This window comes from Lampris incognitus, chromosome 2 (genome assembly GCF_029633865.1).
Source record: "Lampris incognitus isolate fLamInc1 chromosome 2, fLamInc1.hap2, whole genome shotgun sequence".
NCBI classification, from domain to species: Eukaryota; Metazoa; Chordata; class Actinopteri; order Lampriformes; family Lampridae; genus Lampris; species Lampris incognitus.
This window is the reverse complement of record NC_079212.1, coordinates 47598082-47623784: the sequence shown is the minus strand read 5'-3', so window position 1 is coordinate 47623784 and position 25703 is coordinate 47598082. Positions and strand designations below refer to the sequence as shown.

At 46.8% G+C, this 25703-nt stretch overlaps 2 protein-coding genes across 2 annotated transcripts in view; both read left to right on the top strand.

Moving 5' to 3' along the window:
* Positions 1 to 16796, top strand: part of arhgap4b (Rho GTPase activating protein 4b) — an 88646-nt gene extending 71850 nt beyond the window's left edge. The window contains exons 17-24 of the mRNA XM_056272951.1: positions 2014 to 2119; positions 2297 to 2524; positions 6392 to 6447; positions 6545 to 6716; positions 8841 to 8930; positions 9061 to 9168; positions 13984 to 14086; positions 15260 to 16796. Coding sequence (XP_056128926.1) covers positions 2014 to 2119; positions 2297 to 2524; positions 6392 to 6447; positions 6545 to 6716; positions 8841 to 8930; positions 9061 to 9168; positions 13984 to 14086; positions 15260 to 15448 — 1052 coding nt within the window. The 3' untranslated portion in view covers positions 15449 to 16796. The remainder of the gene's footprint in view (positions 1 to 2013; positions 2120 to 2296; positions 2525 to 6391; positions 6448 to 6544; positions 6717 to 8840; positions 8931 to 9060; positions 9169 to 13983; positions 14087 to 15259) is intronic.
* Positions 16797 to 18353: 1557 nt separating this feature from the next.
* Positions 18354 to 25451, top strand: cav4b (caveolin 4b). Its single transcript, XM_056299908.1, has 4 exons — positions 18354 to 18432; positions 19656 to 19924; positions 24803 to 24990; positions 25274 to 25451. Exons 2-4 carry the CDS (start codon positions 19673 to 19675, stop codon positions 25449 to 25451), a joined length of 618 nt encoding a protein of 205 aa, XP_056155883.1. The 5' UTR covers positions 18354 to 18432; positions 19656 to 19672.
* Positions 25452 to 25703: the final 252 nt, after the last annotated feature.

Here is a 25703-nt window from a genome sequence, read left to right as displayed (position 1 = left end):
ACATGCAGGTGGCTGGTGTGACAGAGGAAGATGCAGAGGACAGGAAGAGATGGAAAAGGATGATCCGCTGTGGTGACCCCAAACAGGAGCAGCCGAAAATAGTAGTAGTGGTAATAGTAGTAGTACTGGTAGTAGTAGTAGTAGTAGATTAATGCTGCTAAGGCAACTTTAAATGCGAGTAAGAAAGTGGTTACCCTAAACAACTGCAGCAAAACAACAGCTTATGAAACAGGAGAAGAAACACTGGGTTCATTTGGAATTTATAACAATACAACTGTAACCCATCGGTCCCTTTTCTTATATTTTGAATGTATTGTGACTGCATTGATGACCCACACCTGAGTTCAGGAAATAGCTGTAATATTGCTGCAGCTGGGCCTTCTACTACTACTACTACTACTACTACTACTACTACTACTACTACTACTACTACTACTACTGAATGTTGTTCGTCTGCTGTCCAGAAATAGACGTTCTATTGACCCTTTGCACATGACGTCACGTCCCACTCGCGGGGAAGACTTGGGCGTCAAATTTAAGACAAGCAGGCACGTTAGCTATAGTTCGACATTTCGTTGTTTGAAGCTAGTTTTTATTTTACTTTTATGGTACGATGGTGATTTCCTGCTGTGCCGTGCAGTGTGCCAACAGGCAAGGCCTGAACCTGAACTGACTATATATATATATATATATATATATATATATATATAGTATATTTTAACCAAAAATTATGCATTTTTAATTTAATTAACACATTTCATATGAAGAGGGAAGTATTTTTGTTCATAAGAACAATAAAAGTCTGAGATTTATGTGATATTTTTTAAGCGTTACCTTACATGAATGTGAGAAATGGTCAGAGTGGACATGAGAAAATTATTGCAATTTAACAAAAACAGCTAAAAATATACAAATTGTATATTTAGTATTTAATTGTATTTTGCTTCATGCTAACCAGTACACTTGAAGCAGTGGCTTCAGACACTGAAAACACTACTGACAGTTTTATTATGCTATCAAACTTAACACTTTCTATGGGATGACCCAAATGCTAGCTAGATGGCAAGACTGTGTAACCTACTATGAAATGGCGAGGAAAGTATGAGCTGCTTTTGGTTACAGTCGACTTGAGTTTTGATGGCATCCTAGGGGAAACAGGTTAAAAACATACACAGCTGGCTAGCTATGTCTTACCTTTGCCATTATGAGGTACATCCCCCTGCTGTGAGCGTAGCGCCGCGGTTCTGTAACCCAACCAGCTACAAAGAACTGGTCAGCATCCAGACTTTTGTATGCTTTTAGGTCAGCACCTGTGTATGGGGACACTCCATTGGTAACATAGTGGTACAGATCGTGTGGAATGAACTCGGGCAGAGGGGACGGTTTTGCTAGATCCGTGAACACATCGGTAGGAAGAAGGTACGGGTCGGTAGCTAACCCTGCTATCGCTAGCTTCTCCACATATCGCTCTTTGTGCCATCCTCCAAGGTGCCTCACTTCACAGGACAACTCCACAACATTACTCTGACTATTGATAGCCATCACTTAAATTTAAACTATAATAGCTACTCATCCGTCCCAATATTTTGTTTGTTTTTGTTGTTCGCTTTTGAATTTCCCGTCTATCACTTACTGCCATCCGTCATGGCGCAGTCTCCCTCATCACGTGATAATTGTGACGTGTCTGCAAAGGGTGAATACTGCTAAATGAATCAACCCAACAATCTCATGAAGGGGTTATCAGTATAATTTCATGCTGTTTTAACAGTTTGTGTGAGTGTTATTCCGGTGCAGTTTGTAAAATATGAAGCTCGGTCAAGATTTGACAAGCTTCTCTCAACACCATGGGCTGACAACCTGGAGAAATCCCATTTATTGTACTGTAGTGAGATGTTGTGCAGGAACTAAGTCTGACAACATTGTCTGTGTCTATTGCCATTTGGTCTCCCCCAAGGTTTCACCCCCCCCCATCTCAGCATCTCTCTGTTTCTATTGCTCTCTCATCTCTGATAGAAATAGAGGGGTTGACGGAGAGAGCGTGCCAGATTAAGGTGATTGTCTCGACCTTCCCAAGGCCTCTCCTCATCGTGATGCGCTACCTGTTTGCGTTCCTCAATCAGTAAGCCGCCGTTGAAATCTGGGGTCGGGTGTTAATATCTGCTACGGCCGTTAAATTACCATTTGTGTGACTATTTTTCTTATTTTACAATTTTAAGAATAAAATGAATGTGTGTCTGTTTGCATTTGTGCATAATGTGTGCTTATTTGTGTGGATGTGTGTATTTGTTGACTCTAGCGTATCCCAGTACAGTGACGAGAACATGATGCAGCCCTACAACTTGGCCGTCTGCTTTGGTCCAAGTCTGCTGAGGGGGTTGGAGTCTGGCGATGCTGTTGCAAGGCAACCACAAGTAAATGACCTCGTCAAGACCATGATCCTTCAGCATGACATCATCTTTCCCAGCCAATCGGAGCTGCCGGGTCCAGTCTATGAGAAGCACATGACCCTGGAGCAGGAGTACTGGTGAGATTTGATTGGTTCACATTGATCTCAGATTTTTGAAGCGGAAGTTCTGAGGTAGTATAAGAAGTTAGCACGGGGGGGGGGGTGTCCAGGTTGCGTGGCGGTCTATTCCGTTGTCTACCAACATGGGGATCGCTGGTTCGATTCCCCATGTTACCTCCGGCTTGGTCGGGCATCCCTACAGACACATTTGGCCGTGTCTGCGGGTGGGAAACCGGACATGGGTATGTGTCCTGGTCACTGCACTAGCGCCTCCTCTGGTCTGGGGGAGGGGGATAGCGTGATCCTCCCATACGCTACGTCCCCCTGGCGAAACGTCTCACTGTCAGGTGAAAAGAAGCGGCTGGTGACTCCACATGTATCGGAGGAGGCATGTGGTAGTCTGCAGCCCTCCCCGGATCGACAGAGGGGGTGGAGCAATGACGGGGACTGCTCAGAAGAGTGGGGTAATTGGCCAAATACAATTGGGGAGAAAATGGGGGGGGGGGAGTTAGCATGGGTTATGCTGGGTATTGCCAGCTCTTGGCACAGCATACAAAGAATTTTTCATTCCCGAAGATAATAAAAGCATTAATACAGGTCACTTTACACCTCCACTTTGCCTGCCTATTGTGGTAAACTCAATTGTGATGGGGTAGAAGCTGTGAAGTTACATGAAAAAGTTATTGGTTAACTGACACAGTTGGGGAACAAGGCAGGAATACAGTTTTTTCTGTAGTCTTAGGCCACACATGATTGATGTGGCACCAAATTATGCTAACCAGAGAGCGAGTAGATAGTTCACTTAATGCATTAGCTAGCAGCGGCTAAGAAGACTCGAAAGCAGGCTGGAGAGACTGAGCAGGCCAGAAGAAAGCAGCGTTGGTCGAGCGAGTTAGAGAGTGAGTGAAGAGAGGGAGAACAAACGTTCTTCAAAGGTGTTGAATCACCACAACACCACGAGGTTCTTCATCATACAGTTATGACTATGCACCAAAAAACAAATTAGGCTGATAGGTCCAGTAGTTTGCGAGATTAGCCATGGAAAGATGCACGCACACACACACACACACACACACACACACACACACACACACACACACACACACACACACACACACACACACACACACACATAATTCCCCTCCAGGCTACTGCTGGACAGAAATAATAACAGTCACTATGACAAAACACGCAATACAGAGCGAGTCTTCGAAAAACGAGAGATATCCGCAGATAGAAACAGATGAAAGAGGAGGGGGAGTTAACAGATAATTAGAATACTTATAATTACAATTCAATCAAATTATCTTTCAAATCAGACATCCAAAAGAGAATTTGATTTAATTGTAATTATAAGTATTCTAGTTATCTGTTAACTCCCCCGCCTCGTTCATCTGTTTCTATCTGCAGATATCTCTCGTTTTTCGAAGACTCACTCTGTGAGGATGTGTGTATGAGGGAAGTGTGACAGAGTCGAGGTGTGTGGTTGGAAAGACGGATGGGTTCAAGGTGGAGCTGGGATTACATCAGGGATCGGCTCTGAGCCCTTTCTTGTTTGCAATGGTGATGGACAGTTTGACGGACGAGATCAGGCAGGAGTCTCCGTGGACTATGATGTTTGCGGATGACATTGTGATCTGTAGCGAGAGTAGGGTGCAGGTTGAGCAGAGCCAGGAGAGGTGGAGGTATGCACTGGAGAGAAGAGGAATGAAAGTCAGTAGGAGCAAGATGGAATACCTATGTGTGAATGAGAGGGAGGACAGTGGAATGGTGAGGATGCAAGGAGTAGAGGTGACGAAGGTGGATGAGTTTAAATACTTGGGGTCAACTGTTGAAAGTAACGGGGAGTGCAGAAGAGAGGGGGAGAAGAGAGTGCAGGCAGGGTGGAGTGGGTGGAGAAGAGTGTCAGGAGTGATTTGTGACAGAAGGGGACCAGCAAGAGTTAAAGGGAAGGTTTACAAGATGGTAGTGAGACAAGCTATGTTGTATGGTTTGGAGACAGTGGCACTGATGAAAAGACAGGAGGTGGAGCTGGAGGTGGCAGAGTTGAAGATGATAAGATTTTCATTGGGAGTCATGAAGAAGGACAGGATTAGGAACGAGTACATTAGAGGGACAGCTCCGGTTGGACGGTTTGGAGACAAAACAAGAGAGGCAAGATTGAGATGGTTTGGACATGTGTGGAGGAGAGATGCTGGGTATATTGGGAGAAGGATGCTGAATATGGAGCTGCCAGGGGAGAGGAGAAGAGGAAGGCCAAAGAGGAGGTTTATGGATGTGGTGAGGGAGGACCTGCAGGTGGCTGGTGTGACAGAGGAAGATGCAGAGGACAGGAAGAGATGGAAACAGATGATCCACTGTGACGACCACTAATGGGAGCAGCCGAAAGTAGTAGTAGTAGCAGTAGTAGGAGTAGGAGTAATTCTTCCAACTGCATTTATAACTTCTTTTTTTTTACTCGAACTGTCTTAACCATATCATGTGATATGCTGCAGATGACCATTTCATATCCAGGAAGTCACATTGTAGACACTACCCCTGACTATCCCTGTAACAAACTGACCACAATTTAGAGAATTGAACCTACATGGTCCAGCTATGTACCAGGTTTTGACCTAGTCTTGTTATAATGCAGCATTACAACCATTGCATTGCACCATATTATGCAGAGACAATGGCCTTTCTATGCAGTTTTAAATACTACTTGTAAAAGCTGACACTTGATAAAAAATAAATACATGGTCTCCGGCATTGACTGTTTCCGCAGGAATCTCTAATTTTGAACTTGTTCGCTTTCCTAGACCTTGTTAACTTGTCCTGTTAAACTGCATATCTAGCAGTTTTTGACATTTCACAGCACAAGGCCTGTGATTTGGTCCAGCATTAAAAAAAAATGTTCTATTTGGCTAAACAATGTAGACTGTCAGTTACAATGGAAAGACCTGTGACGTTACACCGTCTGTCTTTGGACTGATACCAGAGAGATGCTTCTGGTTCTGTCCAGTGTTTTATCTGAGCATCAAAAAACCCAAACAGTTACTCAGATATGTGCTGAAATCATGTCCCCTTGTAAGGGGTAGGCCTGCAGTCTATAGATAAGTATATCCTTGAAATGGAGGAAACCCCTTTATTTGAATAATGGGTCCACTTTGTGTTAAACATATAGTCCAAAAATGTTGCTCCGGGGCATCCAGGTAGCGTGGCAGTCTATTCCGCCTCCTACCAACATGGGGATCGCCGGTGCGAATCCCCGTGTTACCTCTGGCTTGCTCGGAGACACAATTGGCCGTGTCTGCAGGTGGGGAGCCGGATGTGGGTATGTGTCCTGGTCGCTGCACTAGCGCTTCCTCTGGTCAGTCGGGGCGCCTGTTCGGGGGGGGGGGGACTGGGGGGAATAGCGTGATCCTCCCATGAGCTACGTCCCCCTGGTGAAACCCCTCACTGTCAGGTGAAAAGAAGCGGCTGGCGACTCCACATGTATGGGAGGAGGCATGTGGTAGTCTGCAGCCCTCCCCGGATCAGCAGAGGGGGTGGGGCAGCGACCGGGACGGCTCGGAAGAGTGGGGTAATTGGCCGGATACAACTGGGGAGAAAAGCGGGGGGGGGGGGGCAGAGCTGTGGCATGCCTCATTAACCTACTGAGCCTCCATGCTCCACTCACAAAAAAGAAGAAAAGAAACAAAAATATCCAAGTCGGCATGTTTTAAATATTTAGTATCTTCAGAAGACAAACGCTTTAATAATCACAAACTCAAGTGTAAAGTATGAAGTGTCCAAAGAGGAACATGTGATTCAGCAAAGCTGTGGTATGGTGCTGACTCGGGCTGTAAATGAGAAGAGGAAGTGCGTCGGACACACAACTTTCTCTCTTCTTCTTCTCTGCAGTGAGCCAATCACAGAGGAGGGGGATGGCGAGACGGAGCACATGCACAGTGAGGAGGGTGAGTATACAAACACGTGTAAGCACACTTCAACTACACGCAACATTTACAGTGTCTAACCGTGTGTGTGTGTGTGTGTGTGTGTGTGCACGTGCAGAATGGGAGGCGGTGGCCATGTTTGACTACGTGGCAAGGTCTCCAGCTGAGCTGTCCTTCAAACAGGGGGAACTTCTCATACTTCACAGCAAGGCCTCTTCTGATTGGTGGAGAGGGGAGGTGGGCGGGGTTAAGGGCCTCATCCCTCATAAATACATCAGCGTACTGGATGGGTGAGTGGTATTTTGGTTTTTGTACACTTTCAGTACTAAATTCAATACGAAGAACGCATTACACATAGTAATACATGTTAAATCCTGTGGGCACGTGAAGGTGTTTGATACAGCCTGGGTGCCAGGTTGTGAAATTCATCCCCCCCTTGGATCTATCTTGTCTTAAGAGTAAACCTCAGGTTTAGTCAGATTTTATTTTGCAATTCATTTTTACATTTTTTCCCCTAGCTTACCAAAGTATCACTCGAGTGACGTTTGCCATAGAGGACAGATACAGTACCATAGATGGCAGTCAAGACAATTACGAGTTCATCAATTTATTATTTTCTCCATTAAATGCCAGACACATCCTGTTCTGGTTAAGATTTCACTCCTACCTAAAACGACCATGGCCGGTCAAAATGAAGGCCGGTTTTTAAACTCTATATCCTGTCAAGATAAATACCCAGTTGAGATATTAATGCATTGCGTATGTTAGTATGTCTGTTAGGAAACGACTGACACCAAAATTAACATTTTAACAACTATAATACTATTTTTAAACAATTTAAACTTCAGAGAGACATGGTTGAACTTGAATAGCAAAATTGAAAGACTGAAAATATTACCTGAAAAACAAAACGGAAAACACATATTGCTAATCTAACAAACAAAGCAAGGCATATAAAACGTGAAATGTAAAAATAAAACTGAAAATAAATGTTGAAACAGTCCCAAACAACGACTGGAACTTAAAAAACAACTAGAACAACCATGGGCGGTCATTTTGACCGCCACGGTTTTTAAACTCTATATTCTGTCAAGATAAATACCCAGTTTAGATATTAATGCATTACATATGTTAGTATGTTAAGAAACTAACTGACACAACATTAACATTTTACCAACATTAATACTGTTTCAAACAATTTAAAATGGCCGCTGTCCAACGCCTGTAAATACTGCAGCGCCTCTGTGGTAGTCATGGTGCGTCTGTAACGGCGTCTGTAACCAGACATGTTGGAAATAATCACAAGTCAAGTTTAGACTATTTCTCTGCGCTGGAGGGCGCTAGTGTGTTTCTAGGACAGAGCAACGAACTTCACGAAGGAGGTGACGCGACCAACACACGTCATAAATAGTCACATGACACGCAAATTACGAGAGGGTCATTTTGACCGCTCATGGTCGTTTTCATAACTTTTTTGTGCATGCAATTGATCTAAATGTCATTTTAAATGCAAATATATGCAATTTTAGGAGAATTCAGGGAGTGGCAGGTCTCTATCCACCCCCCCCCCCCAAAAAAGTTATTAAACTTTAAAAATCCAATGGCCTTGGTTGTTCTGTGCATCTGGTACTCCAAGGAAGTTCAAACATACACTGACAATAGTCGGCTCCTTTAGTCGAGCGGTCAGCGATGTCACCTTGTAGTGGGATTTCAACTCGGATCGAATCCCGCACCAGGCGAGAAAATAGCTCAGTTACATTGGTGGCCTCGGTGGGATCCAGAAGCGTGCAGATCACGTTTGACACTTGTTCACAGAAAATGAAATTGAGTTATTTCTGTCGTAGCTTTATTTTTAAGATGCTTGACAGTGAAATTTTACCTAAAATCTATTTTACTTCATATTTCTGCTTCTGACATATTTTCACAACTTAAATCCCTTAAAAAGAAGAAGAACAAAAAAACAAGCTGAGATATAAACTTAGCACAAAAAGTGAGGAAATGTGTGTTTGGTAGATTATTTCTTTGTTTTAACAATGCTTCTTGGCAATAAATCTTATACCGTTGGAAAGCCTGTTTATTCCCCTTTTAAATGGGGCCACGTGTGTAAGGAACATGCATTTGTGGGATGAGCAGCAGAGCTGAGTATGTGGGTTGCGTCCATGAAAAATTTGCCAAATCTTCTCTGCCAATGCCAAACAGCTTATTTTGCTGTTGCTATTGAATCTTGTTTTGAGCCTCTGGTACCCCAGGTGCTGACAATCAGGTGCCTGATATAAAATTTATTGCCAAGAAGCATTGTTACAACAAAGAAATAATCTACCAAACACACATTTCCTTACTTTTTGTGCTAAGTTTAGTTAATAAAGGGAAATATATCCGTAGTGAAATTCTCCCTCTCTTGTCTTCTGCTCCAGGTCAGAGCGAGGGAAGAGGGAGGAGGGGGGAGGTGGAGGCAGCACTGGCAACCTGACAGTAGAGGACTCACAAACAGAGAGTACTACAAGGTATATCCCAAAACCCTCTCTCTCACACACAAGTGAGCACAGATAAACATGCCAGCCCCAGCAGACATGTACACACGAGTGCCTGCATACACAAACACAGAGAGCAAAGTTTGGGTTTGCATTTCAACAGGATGCGGGTGAACAGCGACAGCGCTTCGTTGCCAGGGCGACAGAGAGCAAGCGATGGGAGTCCTATCCGAAAGCCCCCAACCTCCCCTGCCACACATCACCTGCCAGGGTAAGACTCTCTCATGCACTGTGACACTGGAGGTTACAGGCTGGACTCAAATGCAGCAAACCAGACGAGAAACGAGATGAAGATCAACAACAGGCAGATTTTACTGAGGAGCTGGATGTGGGAAAAGCTACACCATCACCATACATACGAAAACCAACACCGAGGGTTAGCAGTTTAGGACATACAGGCAATGACAAGCACTTATTGACAAGGGAGACTGACTTATATACACACACGAGGGGTAATCTGCTCTGAGCATAGCTGTAGTCCACTGACTTCCGGTTTCTACTGCAGCAGTCATACCAGTTTCCTGTTTGTTGGCGTGTGCTATTGACAATGGCATATTTTTCGTGATGCCTACAAGATTTACCATGGAGAAATGTCAACCACATGCACAGAACTGTCGACAAACTTTCACCTGCATCTACCAGCAAACGGGTGGAAAGTTTCAAGTTGCACATATCAAGTTACGTCCACAATTCCATCCATCCGTCCATCTGCTCATCCTCACATGAAGACATGAACTCTTTCTCTCTCACTCACACACACACACACACACAAGCCTCTTCTTTCTGACCAAAAAAAGAGTTGGCAGTGTAAGCAAAAGCTACGGATACCACTTAGGGAAATAATTCATACTCTTAGGTGAAGCCTCAGCACTCTAAAACACATGCATTGACCAAATCCACCATCGCAAATTGATGATAAAGCTGCTTGCGTGCATGCATGTGTGTGTTTGACAGAGAGAGAGAGTGACAGAGAGAGGGGAGGGGAAAGTGGACTAGTAATGCACAGCCTCGCCTATTGCATGCAATGTTTCTGGAAGTTATAAATAATTTACTCCGAGCACTGCTTGGTCACTTTTTGACCCGCCTGCTCGAACCCCTGATATTTTTTTAGTAAGCTTACCCGAACCCACCCGACCCAAGGGTCCCGAGGGTTGTGGGTCAATCTGTGCATAGCTGATAGGGTGGTCTTGATTGGCCCACTCCATCCAGTCATTATTCTGGGGGTGGAAATCAGACCACAGGCTAGCAGAGGAGCCCAGGAGAGAACAGACAGCTTTCCAGAGCAGGGAAGAGAACTATGGGTCTTGGTCAGAGATGATGTTGGTGGGTAGACAGTGGATCCTAAAAGCATGCTGAGTCATGAATTGCACAGTTTCCTCGGCAGTGGGTAATTTAGACAAGGGGATTTAATGGGCAGATTTGGAGAGATGGACGACTACTGTGAGGATTATGGTGTTGCCATCAGAGGGACGTAAGCCAGTGACAAAGTCCAGAGCTAAATGGGACCACGGGTGATGAGGGACAGAAAAGGGCTGCAGGAGAGGGGGGTTGATGAGGAGACTTGTTCTCAGCACACGTAGAGCAGGCTGAAAAGAAAGAGAAGTTCCTCTCCATCGTAGGTCATCAGAATGGCTGTCACAGGAAAACAACGGTGTGTTAGATCCCAGGTTGGCAAAGGTTAGAGCTGTGCCCCCACTGGAGAACAAGGGAGCACACAGAGTCCGGAGCAAAAAGACGGTTGGGAGGTCCTGTACCTAGTACGGTCTGTTGTTGCTGAGCAGCCTTGAACTTGGACTTCACCTCCCAGCAACAATGCTGGAGGTTGGGAGGAAAGGTTCTGGGAAGCAGGTGTCCTGAGCCGAGGCAAACTGACAGTAGAGATCATCAGGTTTGGAATTGTTGGTACTGTGGTGATAAGATAATGAAGTGGAAGGGACTGAAGAAGAGAGCCCACCGGGCCTGGTGTAAATTGAGGCATTTGGCATTCTGAATATACGCCAAGTTCTTATGGTCAGTCCAAACCAGAAATAGCTGTTTCCCCCCTCCAGCCAGTGCCACCACTTTTTGAGTCCCAGCTTCACCATGAGTAGTTCCCTCTTGCCTATGTCATGACTTCACTCTGCAGTGGAGGACTGACAGGAGTTGAGTGCATACAGATGGAGCTTCTGAGCCTTAGGATAGTGATGACAGAGGACAGCCCTCATCCCCACATCCAAGGCATCCACCTTCATCATGAACTGGAGAGAGGGATCAGCGTGGATGAAAATGGGAGTGGTGGTGAAGAGTCGTTTGAGTTCCTGGAAGGCCTTAACTGCCTCAGAGGTCAGGAGAACAAGTAAAATGTGGGACTAGAGAGATAAGAGCTGACAGAGCTGTAATTCCTGATGAAACAACAGTAGAAATTGGTAAACCCCAGGAAAAGGTGAAACTACTTAAGAGAATTAAGGGCCACGCAGCCACCACCGTCCTGCCCTGGATGTGTTCTTGAAGCTTCTTCTTCTTCTTGTTTCGGCTTGTTCCCTGTTTCTCAGGGGTCACCACATAAGATTTTACAGTTTCCATCAGTACTCTGTGAGGGCACAGCACCAATACCGGCTGTTGTTAAGCCAGGCCTCGGCTGATCCCATACGGCGCCTCGATCAATCCAGTATAGTCTTGTCAATCCACATAATGATTTTGCAAAATGTTATGGCCGATGCCCTTCCTGACACAACTACTAACCCTGGATGGGGGCACTTCATTCCTGAAGCTACCTTGAGAATATTACGATGACATCAAGATAGACAAGTCAAGTCACGTCAAGTTTATTATACAGAACCTTTCAAAAACAGAGTCATAAAGTGCTACTCAATGAAAGAAAAGAAAAACAATAATAATAATAATAATAATAATATTAATAATAATAATATAAAGATAAATATTTAGGCGTCGGGGTGGCATGACAGTCTATCCCCTTGCCTACCAACACGGGGATCGCCAGTTCAAATCCCCGTGTTACCTCTGGCTTGATCGGCATCCCTACAGACACAGTTGGTTGTGTCTGTTGGTGGGAAGCCAGATGTGGGTATGTGTCCTGGTTGCTGCACTAGTGCCTCCTCTGGTTGGCCGGGGCCCCTGGGGGGGGGGGGGACTCGGGGGAATAGCATGATCCTCCCATGCGTTACGTCCCCCTGGTGAAACTCCTCACTGTCAGGTGAAAAGAAGCGGCTGGCGACTCCACATGTATCAGAGGAGGCATGTTGGTAGTCTGCAGCCCTCCCCGGATCGGCAGAGGGGGTGGAGAAGTGACCGGGATAGCTCGGAAGAGTGGGGTAATTGGCCGGATATAACTGGGGGGGAAAGGGGGGGATCCAAATAAATTAATTAATTAATTAATTAAGATAAATATTTAAAAGATAAACAGATTACATAAGCCAAACAGTAACAAGCAATGCACAAATTAGACAAAGATAACACACAAGCCAGACTAAACAGGTGAGTTTGCCAAGAGTCAACAGACCACAAATCCAAGGGGAAAGCATTCCACAGTTTAGGGCAAATACTGTGAAAGCTTGATCACCTTTGGTTTTGAGCCTGGTACAAGATACGGACAATAACATTTATCAGATGACCTAAGTGACCTGGATGTTGTGTAGGGGCAAATTAGATCGGCGATGTCGGAGAGTGCCTGGTCATGCAAGACTGAGTGACTCCTTGATGTATTTCTCCACGGCTTCCAAGTCTGGACTAGTAAGAGAGTAGGTGTCCGTTGGGCTGTGCGGTATCAGGCAGTAGATCGATGGCATAACCGTAAGGATTGTGAAGATGAGAAGTCCTAGCCCTACACTTTCTTAAGACCTCCTTGAGGTCCAGATACTCCGGAGGAATTCATCAAAACCAGAGGACAGTGTGACGGATGAAGGTGAGGCAGTGGAGAGAGAATTTAAAGCAGAAAGTGCTCCAATCCACAAAGGAGCCAGAAGACCAGTCAATGTGGAGATCATGGGTTTTAAGCCATGAGTGGCTTGATATGATGGGAACAGGAGAAGAGTCAATTCTACAATTTAAAATGCATAGAAAGGATCTACTGGTTGATTCGTAGACTTAGGCGTGAAGCTGCGTGGTTGGAACAAAAACCTGCACCCACGCCAGTCCTTTCTGGATAAGATTGCACCTGCAAGGTTTAAACCATGCTGAAAAAGCCCAGAGGAGAGCCTCTTCAGTCAGTCCACTTTCTACAGCTCACGTGCAGCACTCAAGTGGAATACTCTGCAAGAGCCTCGGCACAGAACCTTCTACCCCCACCGCAAGCAGAGAGATGAGATGGGCTATGCAGACATGGTCTTTGGGGGATGAGGAAGGCTGTAGCTCGAATACTATGAACAGTACGAGGGGGAATTTTGGCAGGAACAGGGGTAACCATTGTAGTGTTCTGGTGGTGGTAGGCTGGTCTGTCTCAGCCCACTCCTATATAGAAAAATGATAAAAAAAAGGGGTGTAAATGTAGATGACTGTGATGGTGGTGTGGGATGACTGTGATGGTGGCGTGGGATGACTGTGAAGGTGGCAGTGTTGTAGTAGAACATCTCGCCCCAGCTTCTTAAAGTCTACCCAGACTTTGGACTCATTGCATCGGTCAAATGCACTGGACCCCACATGGGTTAGCAATGCACTGTAGGGTTTCAGTGTCCTTGATGCCCCCATATGAACAGGTAAATCGGGGGGTTGATAGTAATGTTTGTTTTACCGTGGAGGAAAGACAGATTTTCTCTCAAAGCGGCCATGTGACGTGGTCTTGCTTTTTGTTGAATTTATTACCAGGGCCATGAGTGTTATGGTCCTAGGGACATACCAACAGCTCAACAATATTCAGAAAGCTTTACTACCTCTCTAATAGTCATTAGATAACATAAAGTAATATGAATTCCAACCTGGCCTATATTCTGTCTGTCTTTCTGTCTCTATGTCTGCCAACACGCCAAGATGTTTTACCTCCTCTTCACCACTTCCCTTTTCCTAATTGCCACCCCCACCCCCGCTCTCTCAGAACCCAGGACCGCAGACACACTCTGGACACCCTGAGACAGGGGAATATCAGAGTCACGGAAAAACCCCCGGCAGGGCTGACAGAGCGAGCACCGATGGACAAGGTCTGTAGTTCATCTAATCTGATATCACCCATGCGTGTTAGCGTTGGTCATTTCAAGAAGCTTTCGCACAATTCTAAAGTTTCCTCCTTTTAGAAAATGCAACAGCACCCATCTTGAGTCATTTCTGTGTCTGTTGTGCAAGGCATTCCTTCAAATACAGTTACAAAGAGCTGAATAAAGCAGGACACAGGTCTGTAACATATCCCCTCCAGAAATGTTCACGTTTAGGGCAATGTCAGTGTTTAGGGCAGCACGGTGGCCCAGTGGTTAGCACTGTTGCCTCAATGCAAGAAGCTCCTGGGTTCGAATCCCTGGCCGTCCCAGGTCCTTTCTGTGTGGAGTTTGCATGTTCTCCCAGTGTCTGCATCGGTTTCCTCTGGGTGCTCCTGTTTCCTCCCACCATCAAAAGACATCCATCCACCCATCATCCAAACCGTTTATCCTGTTCAGGGTCACGGGGATGCTGGAGTCTATCCCTGCAGTCATTGGGCGACAGGTGGGGAGACACCCTGGACAGTCTGCCAGACGATCACAGGGCCCACACACACGCACACACACACACACACACACACACACATTCACACCTAGGGACAATTTAGTACTGGCAATTCACCTGACCTACATGTTTTTGGACTGTGGGAGGAAACCGGAGCACCTGGAGGAAACCCACGCAGACACGGGGAGAACATGCAAACTCCACACAAAGGACGACCCGGGACGACCCCCAAGGTTGGACTACCCCGGGGCTCGAACCCAAGACCTTCTTGCTGTGAGGCGACCGCGCTAACCACTGCACCACTGTGCTACATATCCATCCATCAGAAGACATGCATCAGTTAATACTCCTGTCTGTGTCCCTGACTGAGGCATGGCAAGAAGAACTGGCGTTGGTCCCCGGGCGCCGCACAATGGCGGCCCACTGCTCCTGCACACTGCTACAGTGCGTGTTGGGATGGGTTAGAGGATACATTTCCCCATGGGGATTAATAATAAAGTACATTTTATCTTATCATTCGCTTTCTCCACTCTTTGTCCGTCTCAATTTCTCTCCATTCACTGTCCTCTCCTGCTCTCTGCTCTCTCTCTCTCGCTCTCTCTCTCTCTCTCTCTCTCTCGGTGGCTCTCTCTTTTTCCCTCTCACACCCACTCTTTCCATATCTTTGCCTAACACAGGAGATGATAAGTCGCCAGATGAACTCTGTCTTTAAGGAGCTGCTGTCTCGCCAGCCTCCCCTGCCGTCGGCCACAGCTGCCACCGCTCCTCCTCCTCCCTCCTCCTCCACTTCCTCCGTTACTCAACCTGCCAAAAAAGTCGGGTTCGGCCTCAGAGGGCGAGCTCTTTTCAGACCAGTGGACCAATAGAGAAGGATGACTATGGAATGATGAATTAATTCCTGATTATGATGAGGATGATGCATTCAATGAAGATGTGGATTTATTTTTCTGACACGTGTGTGATATATGGTCGTCTCTGCCATCTCATAGTGCCACTAATTTCTGTGCCGTATTGAAATAATGTCCAGTGTGTCTGTTTTCCGACTGCTCAGCTGTTTTAGGTCTCTTTGGTTTCTGCTTTTTTTTTCCTTTCCGTTTTGGTTGGGGTGGCTTTCGTAATTTTTTTTTTTTTGGAGAATCAGGGATGTGACATCACCAAACTGACTTCAGTCAGTCGCTTGAGACTTAAGCCGCTCCCTAGTGGCAGAACTGACATCAGCCGAACCTTGTGAGTTTCTAAACTTTCTGAAATGATAATAATAATCATCATCGTGATAAAAAACTGATCTTGGGCCCGTGTCTGGGAGTGCCTTCACATCTTTTACTTTTCACGCCGATTTCACTTGGGGAGACTTTTGCAGGTTACCGGCTGTCGGCATACTCCGTGTTTAAAACAAAATACTCGTCTTACATGTAGAAAGGTTGTGTGAGGAGGAGACTCAGGCGAGGAAGGACGCAACATTTCGTATACGCATGCGGCACATGCTCACAAAGACTGACACACACACACACACACACACACACACACACACACACACACACACACACACACACACACACACACACACACACACACACACACACACACACATGCGCGCACACACAACAACACATTCCCCCTAGTATGTGATAAATGGCCTGACGTGTAGGCCACATCTCAGGGCTTTCCCGGGGTCGGGGTCGGGGGGGACGGGCCGGCTCGGCGTGGTGGGCTCACTCAGGGCGACGGTCCGCTCGGCTCCCCTTCAGCTCGCGTAACTGGAAAACGCGTCCTAGCCTCGAGGGCCAGACGCGGCCCGCGCGGCGGAGGGGTCGCGGGTTTCCTCCGCGTTCCAAACTGTGAAGCGACACTTCCGCAACGTCCGTCCAGAGACTCCGGCCGACGGCTATCCTCGAGCGCCGCCCGCAGACCCCATTCGAGTGTGTTACAGGAGCGTCGCTATGAGGTGTATAATGTCGTTACTATCGATCCTTGTGGTGTGATTTTTTTTTTTTACTTTATTTTTTTTTTCCTCCGAGAGACATACTTGACATACGTTGCCCTCTTGTTGTGTTTCAGTATCGGAACCATAGAAGTAGAATTCCCTCCCGTCAATTCTATTTCTATGATCAGAATACCCTCTGTTACTCTGGATCACTGTTTGATGATGTCACTAAACGTACTGTGTCAAACTGTATATGTGGTGATAGAAACAAGTACAATAAAGATGATTATGTGATGAATGATCAATGAGTCATCAGCAATCGTTTTTCCCAGAATGCATTTAACATGGCACCCCCCCCCCCCCCCCGCTGTTGAGCCGTCCCGGCCGCTGCTCCACCCCTCTCTGCAGACTACCGCGTGCATCCTCCGATACATGTGGAGTCGACAGCCACCGCTTTTCACCTGACAGTGAGGAGTTTCACCAGGGGGGCGTAGCACGTGGGAGGATCACGCTATACCCCCCCCCCGAACAGGCGCCCCGACCGAACAGAGGAGGCGCTAGTGCAGCGACCAGGACACATACCCACATCCGGCTTCGGCTCTGCGCATAACTGTAGTCCACCGGCTTCCGGTTTCTACTGCAGCGGTCGTACCAGTTTCCTGTTTGTTGGCGCGTGCTGTTGACAGTGGCATATTTTTCGCGACGCCTGCGAGATTCACCATGGATAAATGTCAACCACATGCTGCACACAACTGTCCACACACTTTCACCCGCACCTACCAGCACACGGGGGGAAACGTCTCAAGTTGTACATATCAAGTTACGTCCACAATTATGAGGATGGTCCAGATGGTCCAAACTGGTATGGCCGCTGCAGTAGAAACCGGAAGTCAGTGGACTACAGGACGCCTGACCAAGCCGCCCAGACAGCAGACACATTTGGGTCTAATCTGGGGCACTTTTGGTACTTACGGCTCAGTTACGGCACTGGCAACTGTTGTGTGGGCTGGACGTGGCCCAAATGTCATAAGCCGGGCCTGACTTGGGTTACGGCAAATTTTTTGTGGTCCGGATATGGCCCAAATGTAATGAACCGGGCTTGACTTGGGTTACAGCACATACTATGTGGGCCAGATGTGGCCCAAATTCAATGAGCCAGGCTTGACTTCAGGGAAGGCACACGCTGTGTGGGCCAGAAGAGGCCCAAATGTCATGACCCGGGGCGGAGTTGAGGCAGCCACACTCACCCTGAGTCAACGCCGTCATTCAAGGCCGAATGGGGGCCGTATGATAGCTGCAGATGTGGGCCATATTTGGACCAAAAATTCTTTGCTATCTGGGCGGAGGTAATATGGGGATTCGAACCGGAGATCCTCGTGCCGGTGGGCAACGAGGCATACTTTTAATTTCACGCAACGCTTTGCTTGGTCATCACAACGCTCCGTAGATTGTGGAGACACACGCCATTCTTCACCATTAACACTAGCTGCACGCCTGTGTGTGTGTGTGTGTGTGTGTGTGTGTGTGTGTGTGTGTGTGTGTGTGTGTGTGTGTGTGTGTGTGTGTGTGTGTGTGTGTGCTTCACAGTAGGAGTGGCAGGGGACATCCCCCAGTCCAGTAACATGATCTTTCACTCCTTCCATTCCTCCTCCTAAAATAATCGCTACTCACAGCCACCGACAACGCACACACACACATGAATACACATGCCACTCTTCCATATTCGCACATCAGTCTATCTGAAGTCAGTTTAGGTGCCTGTTTTTGCGTGTGTGTGTGTGTGTGTGTGTCTGACAACTGAATAGATCCTGCTGACCTCTCAGATTGACTCTCACTGCAGTGCTCCCCTGCAGCTTATCTTTCTTTCTCTTTCCGCAAGACCCTCTTTGTCATTGATATCAGACTGGGGTATATAGCCCGAGGAGGGTAAGTTCTGCATGATATCAGACTGGGGTATATAGCCCGAGGAGGGTAGGTTCTGCATGATATCAGACTGGGGTATATAGCCCGAGGAGGGTAGGTTCTGTATGATATCAGACTGGGGTATATAGCCCGAGGAGGGTAAGTTCTGCATGATATCAGACTGGGGTATATAGTAGCCTGAGGAGGGTAAGTTCTGCATGATATCAGACTGGGGTATATAGCCTGAGGACGGTAGGTTCTGCATGATATCAGACTGGGGTATATAGCCCGAGGAGGGTAAGTTCTGCATGATATCAGACTGGGGTATATAGCCTGAGGAGGGTAGGTTCTGTATGATATCAGACTGGGGTATATAGCCTGAGGAGGGTAAGTTCTGCATGATATCAGACTGGGGTATATAGCCTGAGGAGGGTAGGTTCTGCATGATATCAGATGGGGGGGGAAATAGCCCGAGGAGGGTAGGTTCTGTATGATATCAGACTGGGGTATATAGCCTGAGGAGGGTAGGTTCTGCATGATATCAGACTGGGGTATATAGTAGCCTGAGGAGGGTAAGCTCTGCATAATATCAGACTGGGGTATGTAGCCTGAGGAGGGTAGGTTCTGCGTGATATCAGCGGTGACTTTGCTTCACGTGTTTCACATAAATTGCAACGTCTTCCTTCATTGACAGCCATGCACTTGCAAATACAGTTTGTCAGCTGACTGGAATGTGTTTGAATGACAGAAACATGGATAGATAAAAAAAAAGAAAAACCACCACATGCACTTTTTTTCCTTTGCTTTGTTGAAGCGTTCGTTTGAGAATGATTCTTTCACCTTAAATTCATGCACATACGTCAGCAAGTGTCGAAAAGATTATGAACTACAGTGATCAATGCAAAAATACCTGCAGCCACTCGTGTTTGCTGCACACTACGTTTGGCTGAAACTACAACAAGGGATGGAAAAACCACACAGATTTGAGCTTTACGGGTTGTCCTTTAAAATGACCAGTGTCTATTTAGGGTGTTGCTATGGTTTCTTTTCGGGGGTCTGGGGAACAGGTGGTCGCTCCAGCGGCTAGCTTTCTGTTACACAGCACGCGCTTGCAATGCTCAGATAGGGTGTGTGTGCGCGCACGTGCATGCGCCTTAATGTGTGTATGGAGAATTGAAGTTGGGCTTGGACTTTGCTTCTTCATGCGTGTTCATGCGTCATGCACATAACGGACTTAGTGTCTGTAGATCTCCCTGCAGGGGCAATGGCGATGATGGTGAGCGACGATTGTCTGGTGGAGTGTAAGATTGATGACGATGAGGAGGAGGAGGAGGATGACAGCGGTGGTGCCGGTGAAGATGGCGAAGAACAGATTAACACTCCTCCGCCTCCCCCGGAGTTCGCCTCCGAGACCCCGACTCCACCCTTCCCTTCAGTCCTTGCCACACCCCCTGCCACACCCACACAGCCCCCTCCTGCAAACAGAGACCCTTATGGAATCAACCGGCACCTACAGGTACCCGATTCCTCCCTGCAAAGATACAGATACAGACCCGCCGCTCCCTGAATGCTCCTAAAAGTGCACATATTTGCATTAAAACGAGTTTTAGATCGATTGCGCCAAAAAAAAAAGTTATGGTAAGATCTACCTTTAAGGACCATGAGCGGTCAAAATGACCGCTCATAATTTGCGCGTCATCGTGTGCGTCATGTGACTATTTATGACGCGTGTTGGTCTCGTCATTTTTTTCGTGTAGTTCGTTGCTCTGTCCTAGAAACACACTAGCGCCCCCCAGTGCAGAGAAATAGTCTAAACTTGATTTGTGATTATTGCCAACAGGTCTGGTTACAGACGCCGTTACAGTAGTTGCTGTGAGTTTTGTTAGCACGAGGCACATCTTGTGAGTGGGGAAAACAAAACCTTTGTTACGACGACATGATACGAGACTTACATTCTGTATGTTCGGATAAACATTCACATTCCTGGGAAAACATAAATGAAAAGAATTCATCATCATCATCATCATCATCATCATCTCTCTCTCTCTCTCTCTCTCTCTCAATCTCTCTCTCTCTCTCTCTCTCTCTCTCTCTCTCTCAGTTCAATTCAATTCAATGATGCGTTATTGGCATGACTGCATTAATTACAATGTTGCCAAAGCAAAACAAAACAGGTCAACAGGATACATTCCTGGAAAAACATAAATGAAAAGAAATCATCATCTCTCTCTCTCTCTCTTATCTGGGATGCTGTACTCCCTGGCCATTGAACTCTTCCTTGATTCAGTGAAGACTTTTCTGAGAAGTCCTGGTGGTCTGGGGGAGAAAGCTTTCACTGAACAGGAAGCTTTTTGTTTGAAAAAAAATAGTTCGAAAGGTCAGAAAGCAGTTAGGGAACGATGAATAAGTTTTTCAATTTATTCTTCCTCTGTCCACTTGTTTCTGTTTTGCAACTTCTTTTCTGTATTATGGAGGACATAACAATGGGGGAGCTTAAACTTAAATGGGGCGAGGACTGGGGGGGGAAAGGGCCTCTCTTTTCAAGCTGTGTGCTCTTAAAAAGTTAGATGTGCTTTTTGTACAAGAGACGCACAGTACCACTGATAACGAGGCTGACTGGCGGAGAGGATGGACTGGAGAGACCTTTTTAAGTCACAAAACCAGGAACAGTGGTGCAGTTGGTATTATTTTTTTCCAGGAATTTTATTCCTCAGTCTGTCGAGTCTGAGGAAGTTATTAAAGGCTGCCTGTTAAGATTAACAGCAGTGTATGAACAGGTAAAAATGGTGTTTATTGATATTTATGCTCCAGTTGTGGGAGTGGAGAGGTTAGTCTTCCTGGATGTTTTAGATGAGGTTATTGAGAATTGTACCAGTGAGGACTATTTCTTCATTGGTGGAGATTTCAACTGTACTGAGGACAGCAGGTTGGACAGGAACCATGCAGAGCCTCATGCTGCCTCTCACAGTCATCTGGTTTGTCTTATTGAGGCTCATGAACTGTGTGATGTGTGGAGAGAGTTTCATAACAAACAGAGACAATACAACCGGACACATGTTAAGGACAGCTTGATGTCCATGGCCAGGCTTGATCGTTTCTATTGCTTGAAACATCACTTTAACGTGTTCAAAAGTTGCATCATCAGCCTGTTGGTTTTTCCGGCCACTCGCTAGTAATGGTTTCTGTCTTCATAAAATGTGTGAAATCCAGTAGTCCCTACTGACATTTTAACACGGCCTTACTGGAGGATAGAAACTTCAAGTACACTTTTGTCTGTTTTTGGAGAAACCACCAGAGTACAATATCTGATTTTGTGTCTGTACAACAGTGGCGGGATATTGGAAAAGTCCAAATAAGACAACTGTGTCAACAGTACACTCAGAATGTCACACGAACATTAATGACTTCAGTTAAATTTCTGGAGTCTGAAGTAGAGGCTCTCCGGGGCTCGGCTGAGGCCACAGGGGACCAACACCATACTGCGGCACTCGCAGCGAAAAAGTCTCGTTTGACCAACCTGCTGGGTGTTTCAGCTCAGGGCGCTTTGGTCAGGTCCTGCTTTCAACATGTAGCCCAGATGGATGTCCCATCACACTTTTTCTTTGGCCTGGAGCGTAAGAATGGACAGAAGCGGTTCATTCACAGCTTAAGATCTGACACTGGGCGGGTGCTGACTGACCATACTGCGATTCGTAAGTGTGCTGTCAGCTTCTACAGTAACCTGTTTAGCTGTGAGCATAGAGAGGAGCAGGCAGTGGCTCAGGGTTTTTATACCGATCTCCCTCAGGTGGACCGGCAGAGCAATGTAGAGTTGGAAGCAGCTCTCTCCTCTGATGAACTCTATGCCGCTCTGCAGAGTATGCAGAGCGGGAAAGCTCCTGGCATTGATGATCTACCTGTTGGTTTCTACAAATCTTTCTGGTCGTGATCGGGGGGCGGGGGTCTGCTGGCGGTGCTAAATGACAGTCTCGCCAGAGGGCGTCTGCCATTGAGCTGCAGGCTGGCGGTTCTCACCTTGCTGCCCAAGAAAGGTGACCCGCAGTCTATAAAAAACTGGAGGCCTGTGTCACTGCTTTGCACTGATTATAAGCTCTTCTCAAAGGTGTTAGCAACCAGACTGAGTAAAGTGATGGGACAGGTGATTCATTGTGACCAGACCTACTGTAAGCTGTTTGGCCTCAACACTGGCATCATATTCATGATCAAGAAAAAGCTTTTTATTGTGTTGAGCATGAATATCTATGGCTCACTTTGAGGGCCTTTGGTTTTGGCTCTGGCTTTATTAGCAAACTTAAGGTTCTGTATTGTGACATTCAGAGTGTGCTGAAAATTAATGGTGGTTTGAGTGCTCCTTTTCAAATGCAAAGGGGGATTAAACAAGGCTGCGCCCTCTCGGGTATGTTATAGTCCCTAGCATTTGAGCCATTGTTACACAAACTCAGATCTGACCTTCGGGGTATAACTGTCCCAGCATGCAGTGCACCCTTAAAACTGTCAGCCTATGCGGATGATCTAGTAATTCTGGTTAACAGTCAGCAGGATATTGACATGTTGGAGAGGGACATCGTCCAGTTTGGCTTAATATCTTCGGCTAAGGTTAACTGGATCAAAAGCGAGGCTGTCAGTGTTTGGGGGTATACTGGAGAAAAAGCTCCATTTGCCTGGGGGGTTGAATTGAAAGGTGGGGGGGGGGCTGAAATATCTAGGGGTGTTTCTGGCTGATCAATCTGTTGTTCTTAAAAACTGGGAAAATGTTCTTGAAAAGATTGAAGGTTGGTTGGCAAAGTGGAAGTCGATTTTATCCGAGATGTCCTACAGAGGTCGAGTCCTGATTGTCAACAACTTGATATCACCAATGTATGGCATCGCCTGTCAGTTGTTGACCCCCCACCAGGCCTGCTGTCCAAGATCCAGGCTCTTCTTGTCAACTTCTTCTGGGACAAACTGCACTGGGTGCCTCGGTGTATGCTGTACCTGCCGAAGGTTGAAGGAGGGCAGGGCCTGATCCACCTGAGCAACAGAGGGGCTACCGTTCTTTTCCAGTTCCTGCAAAGGTTTCTGTATAGTCCTGCTGAGTTAGTGTGGAGGCCGCTGGCTTGCACCATTCTGAGTCAGCTAGGTGGCCTGGGGCTGGACAGATGTTTGGTTTTGATGGACTTGAAACAGCTTAACATCAAGGACCTACCTGACTTCTACTGTGGGCTGTTCAAGGTGTGGAACTTGTTAAACAAAGAGAGACTGAGACAACACAGCTCTTTGTTTTGGCTGCTCCAGGAACCAATCATACATGTGATCCATTTCAGTGCAGTCTGTCAAGTGGGGCCAACTCTGCTGAGGCGGTTCTGTGTGTCGAATGTGGTGACTCTGGGTGATGGAGTTCAGCTTGCAGGCCCAGACATGGACAATGTGGCTCCTCTTGCCTCCTGCTTAGAGCTGAGATCAACTCGTGTCAACTCTGCTGCTTAATAAATGGAGGGAAGCTCTCACAAGTGGTGAGCGGACACTGTTGGTCCAGCATTATAATGGCTCTGTTAGACCCGACGAGAAGGATGTTTTCCCTTCAATGAACATTTCCCCAGATTTTAAGGACTGTACAGGACCTCTTTTAAAAAGTGAGAATCCCTCTGTGTTTTCTTTTCAGGGTCCAAATGGAAGGTCGGTGTACAAAATGTATGTGAAAGTTCTGCACAGGGACAAATTAAATGGTAAACCTGACACCCCATGGAGGGCTCACCTAGGTCTGAGGGACAGTGTTGGTCCTGAGTGGAGAGCGCTGTACAAACCACCACTGGTCAAAAGAGCTGCAGACCTGCAGTGGAGGGTCTTACATGGTATCGTGGCTGTTGATGCTTTTGTCCCTGTCATTAATTCTGATGTTAGCCATGATTGCCCATTTTGCTCTAATGGTGAAACTGTCTTACATTGCTTCATGGAATGCTGTCGACTGCTGCCACTGTTTACATTGCTGGAAAATGTGTTTGGGTTGTTTGGGGGAGGTCTTTTCCAAACCCATGTTCATTCTGGGCTACAGGTACTCTTGGAAAAACAAGGCCAAATGCAGCTTCTTAATGTCGTTCTGGGGAGTGCAAAGATGGCCGTGTACCCGAGCAGAAGAAGCAGACTGGAGGAAGCTGGGGATGATGATGCTGTGTTTGTGTTTATAAAAATGTTAAGGGCTCGTTTGAAAGTAGATTTTTGCTACCTGAAATTGATGGATGATCTGGAAAGTTTTCGCGGTGTGTGGTGTTGTAAAAATGTGCTTTGCTGTGTTGTGGATGATGAGCTGATCTTGGGGAGTGTCCTGAGACGGTTTAGATTCTGTGAATCTGATGTTACTGACCATGATGGTCTGTGTTCTGTCTGTGTTACCTTGCCTCTCTTCCCCGTTGCACAGGTGGAGGTTAGTGACGTGCTGGCCGAGCCCGCCACGCCGCACAGCATGGACACTGTGTGGGCGCACAGCGTGGTGGGGTTCGAGTTGACGCGTGTCTGGACGTACCAGTGCCTCTCCTTGCTCTGCGCGGTGCCCTTCGCTCTCATCTCCGGCATTCTCGTAGCCACCCTGGCCTGTCTGCATATCTGGTACGAATGCAAATAAATAAATAAATAAATAAAAACTCCCTTTCTACTCAGGCTGACCTTTTAAATACCTCCGACCTTTAGGTGACAAGGACTGCAGAATGATGTACGGTCTTGACAGTTCACAACATTGCACAAGCACTAAATCATTTCCTCACTCCTCACTGTCCTGGCGTCACTCTCACCACTGCTTTAACCCACACGCTTAACACATCTACACTACTTTATCTCCCTCTTGTGCTTGTCATACCTCATTCCCTTATCCCCCCCTCTTTTCCCCCCATAGGTGTGTGATTCCTTTCATACAGCTGAGTAACACCTTCCTTCCATGTCTGCGGTCGCTGTGGATTTGTGCTGTGAACACTTTTATTGCTCCTTTTATTTCGTCTCTCGCTTACTGCTGTGCCTACATCGTCATCTCCCTGTCTCATAAAGACTGGCCTGCTAACAAACAGAATGTATGAATGTATCTGAGTGAGTGCAGAAGTGACTTTTCCGTAAACATACATTCTATGGGGCGTCCGGGTAGCATAGCGGACCGCTCCGTTGCCTACCAACACGGGGATGCCGGTTCGAATCCCCGTGTTGCCTCCGGCTTGGTCGGGCGTCCCTACAGACACAATTGGCCGTGTCTGCGGGTGGGAAGCCGGATGTGGGGGTATGTGTCCTGGTCGCTGCACTAGCGCCTCCTCTGGTAGGTCGGTCGGTCGGGGCGC

Coding starts and splice junctions, on each gene's coding strand:
- cav4b (XM_056299908.1), top strand. CDS start 19,673: ATGGCGATGATGGTGAGCGACGATTGTCTGGTGGAGTGTAAGATTGAT. Junction 19,925..24,802: donor GAATCAACCGGCACCTACAG/GTACCCGATTCC, acceptor CCCGTTGCACAG/GTGGAGGTTAGTGACGTGCT. Junction 24,991..25,273: donor CTGGCCTGTCTGCATATCTG/GTACGAATGCAA, acceptor TTCCCCCCATAG/GTGTGTGATTCCTTTCATAC.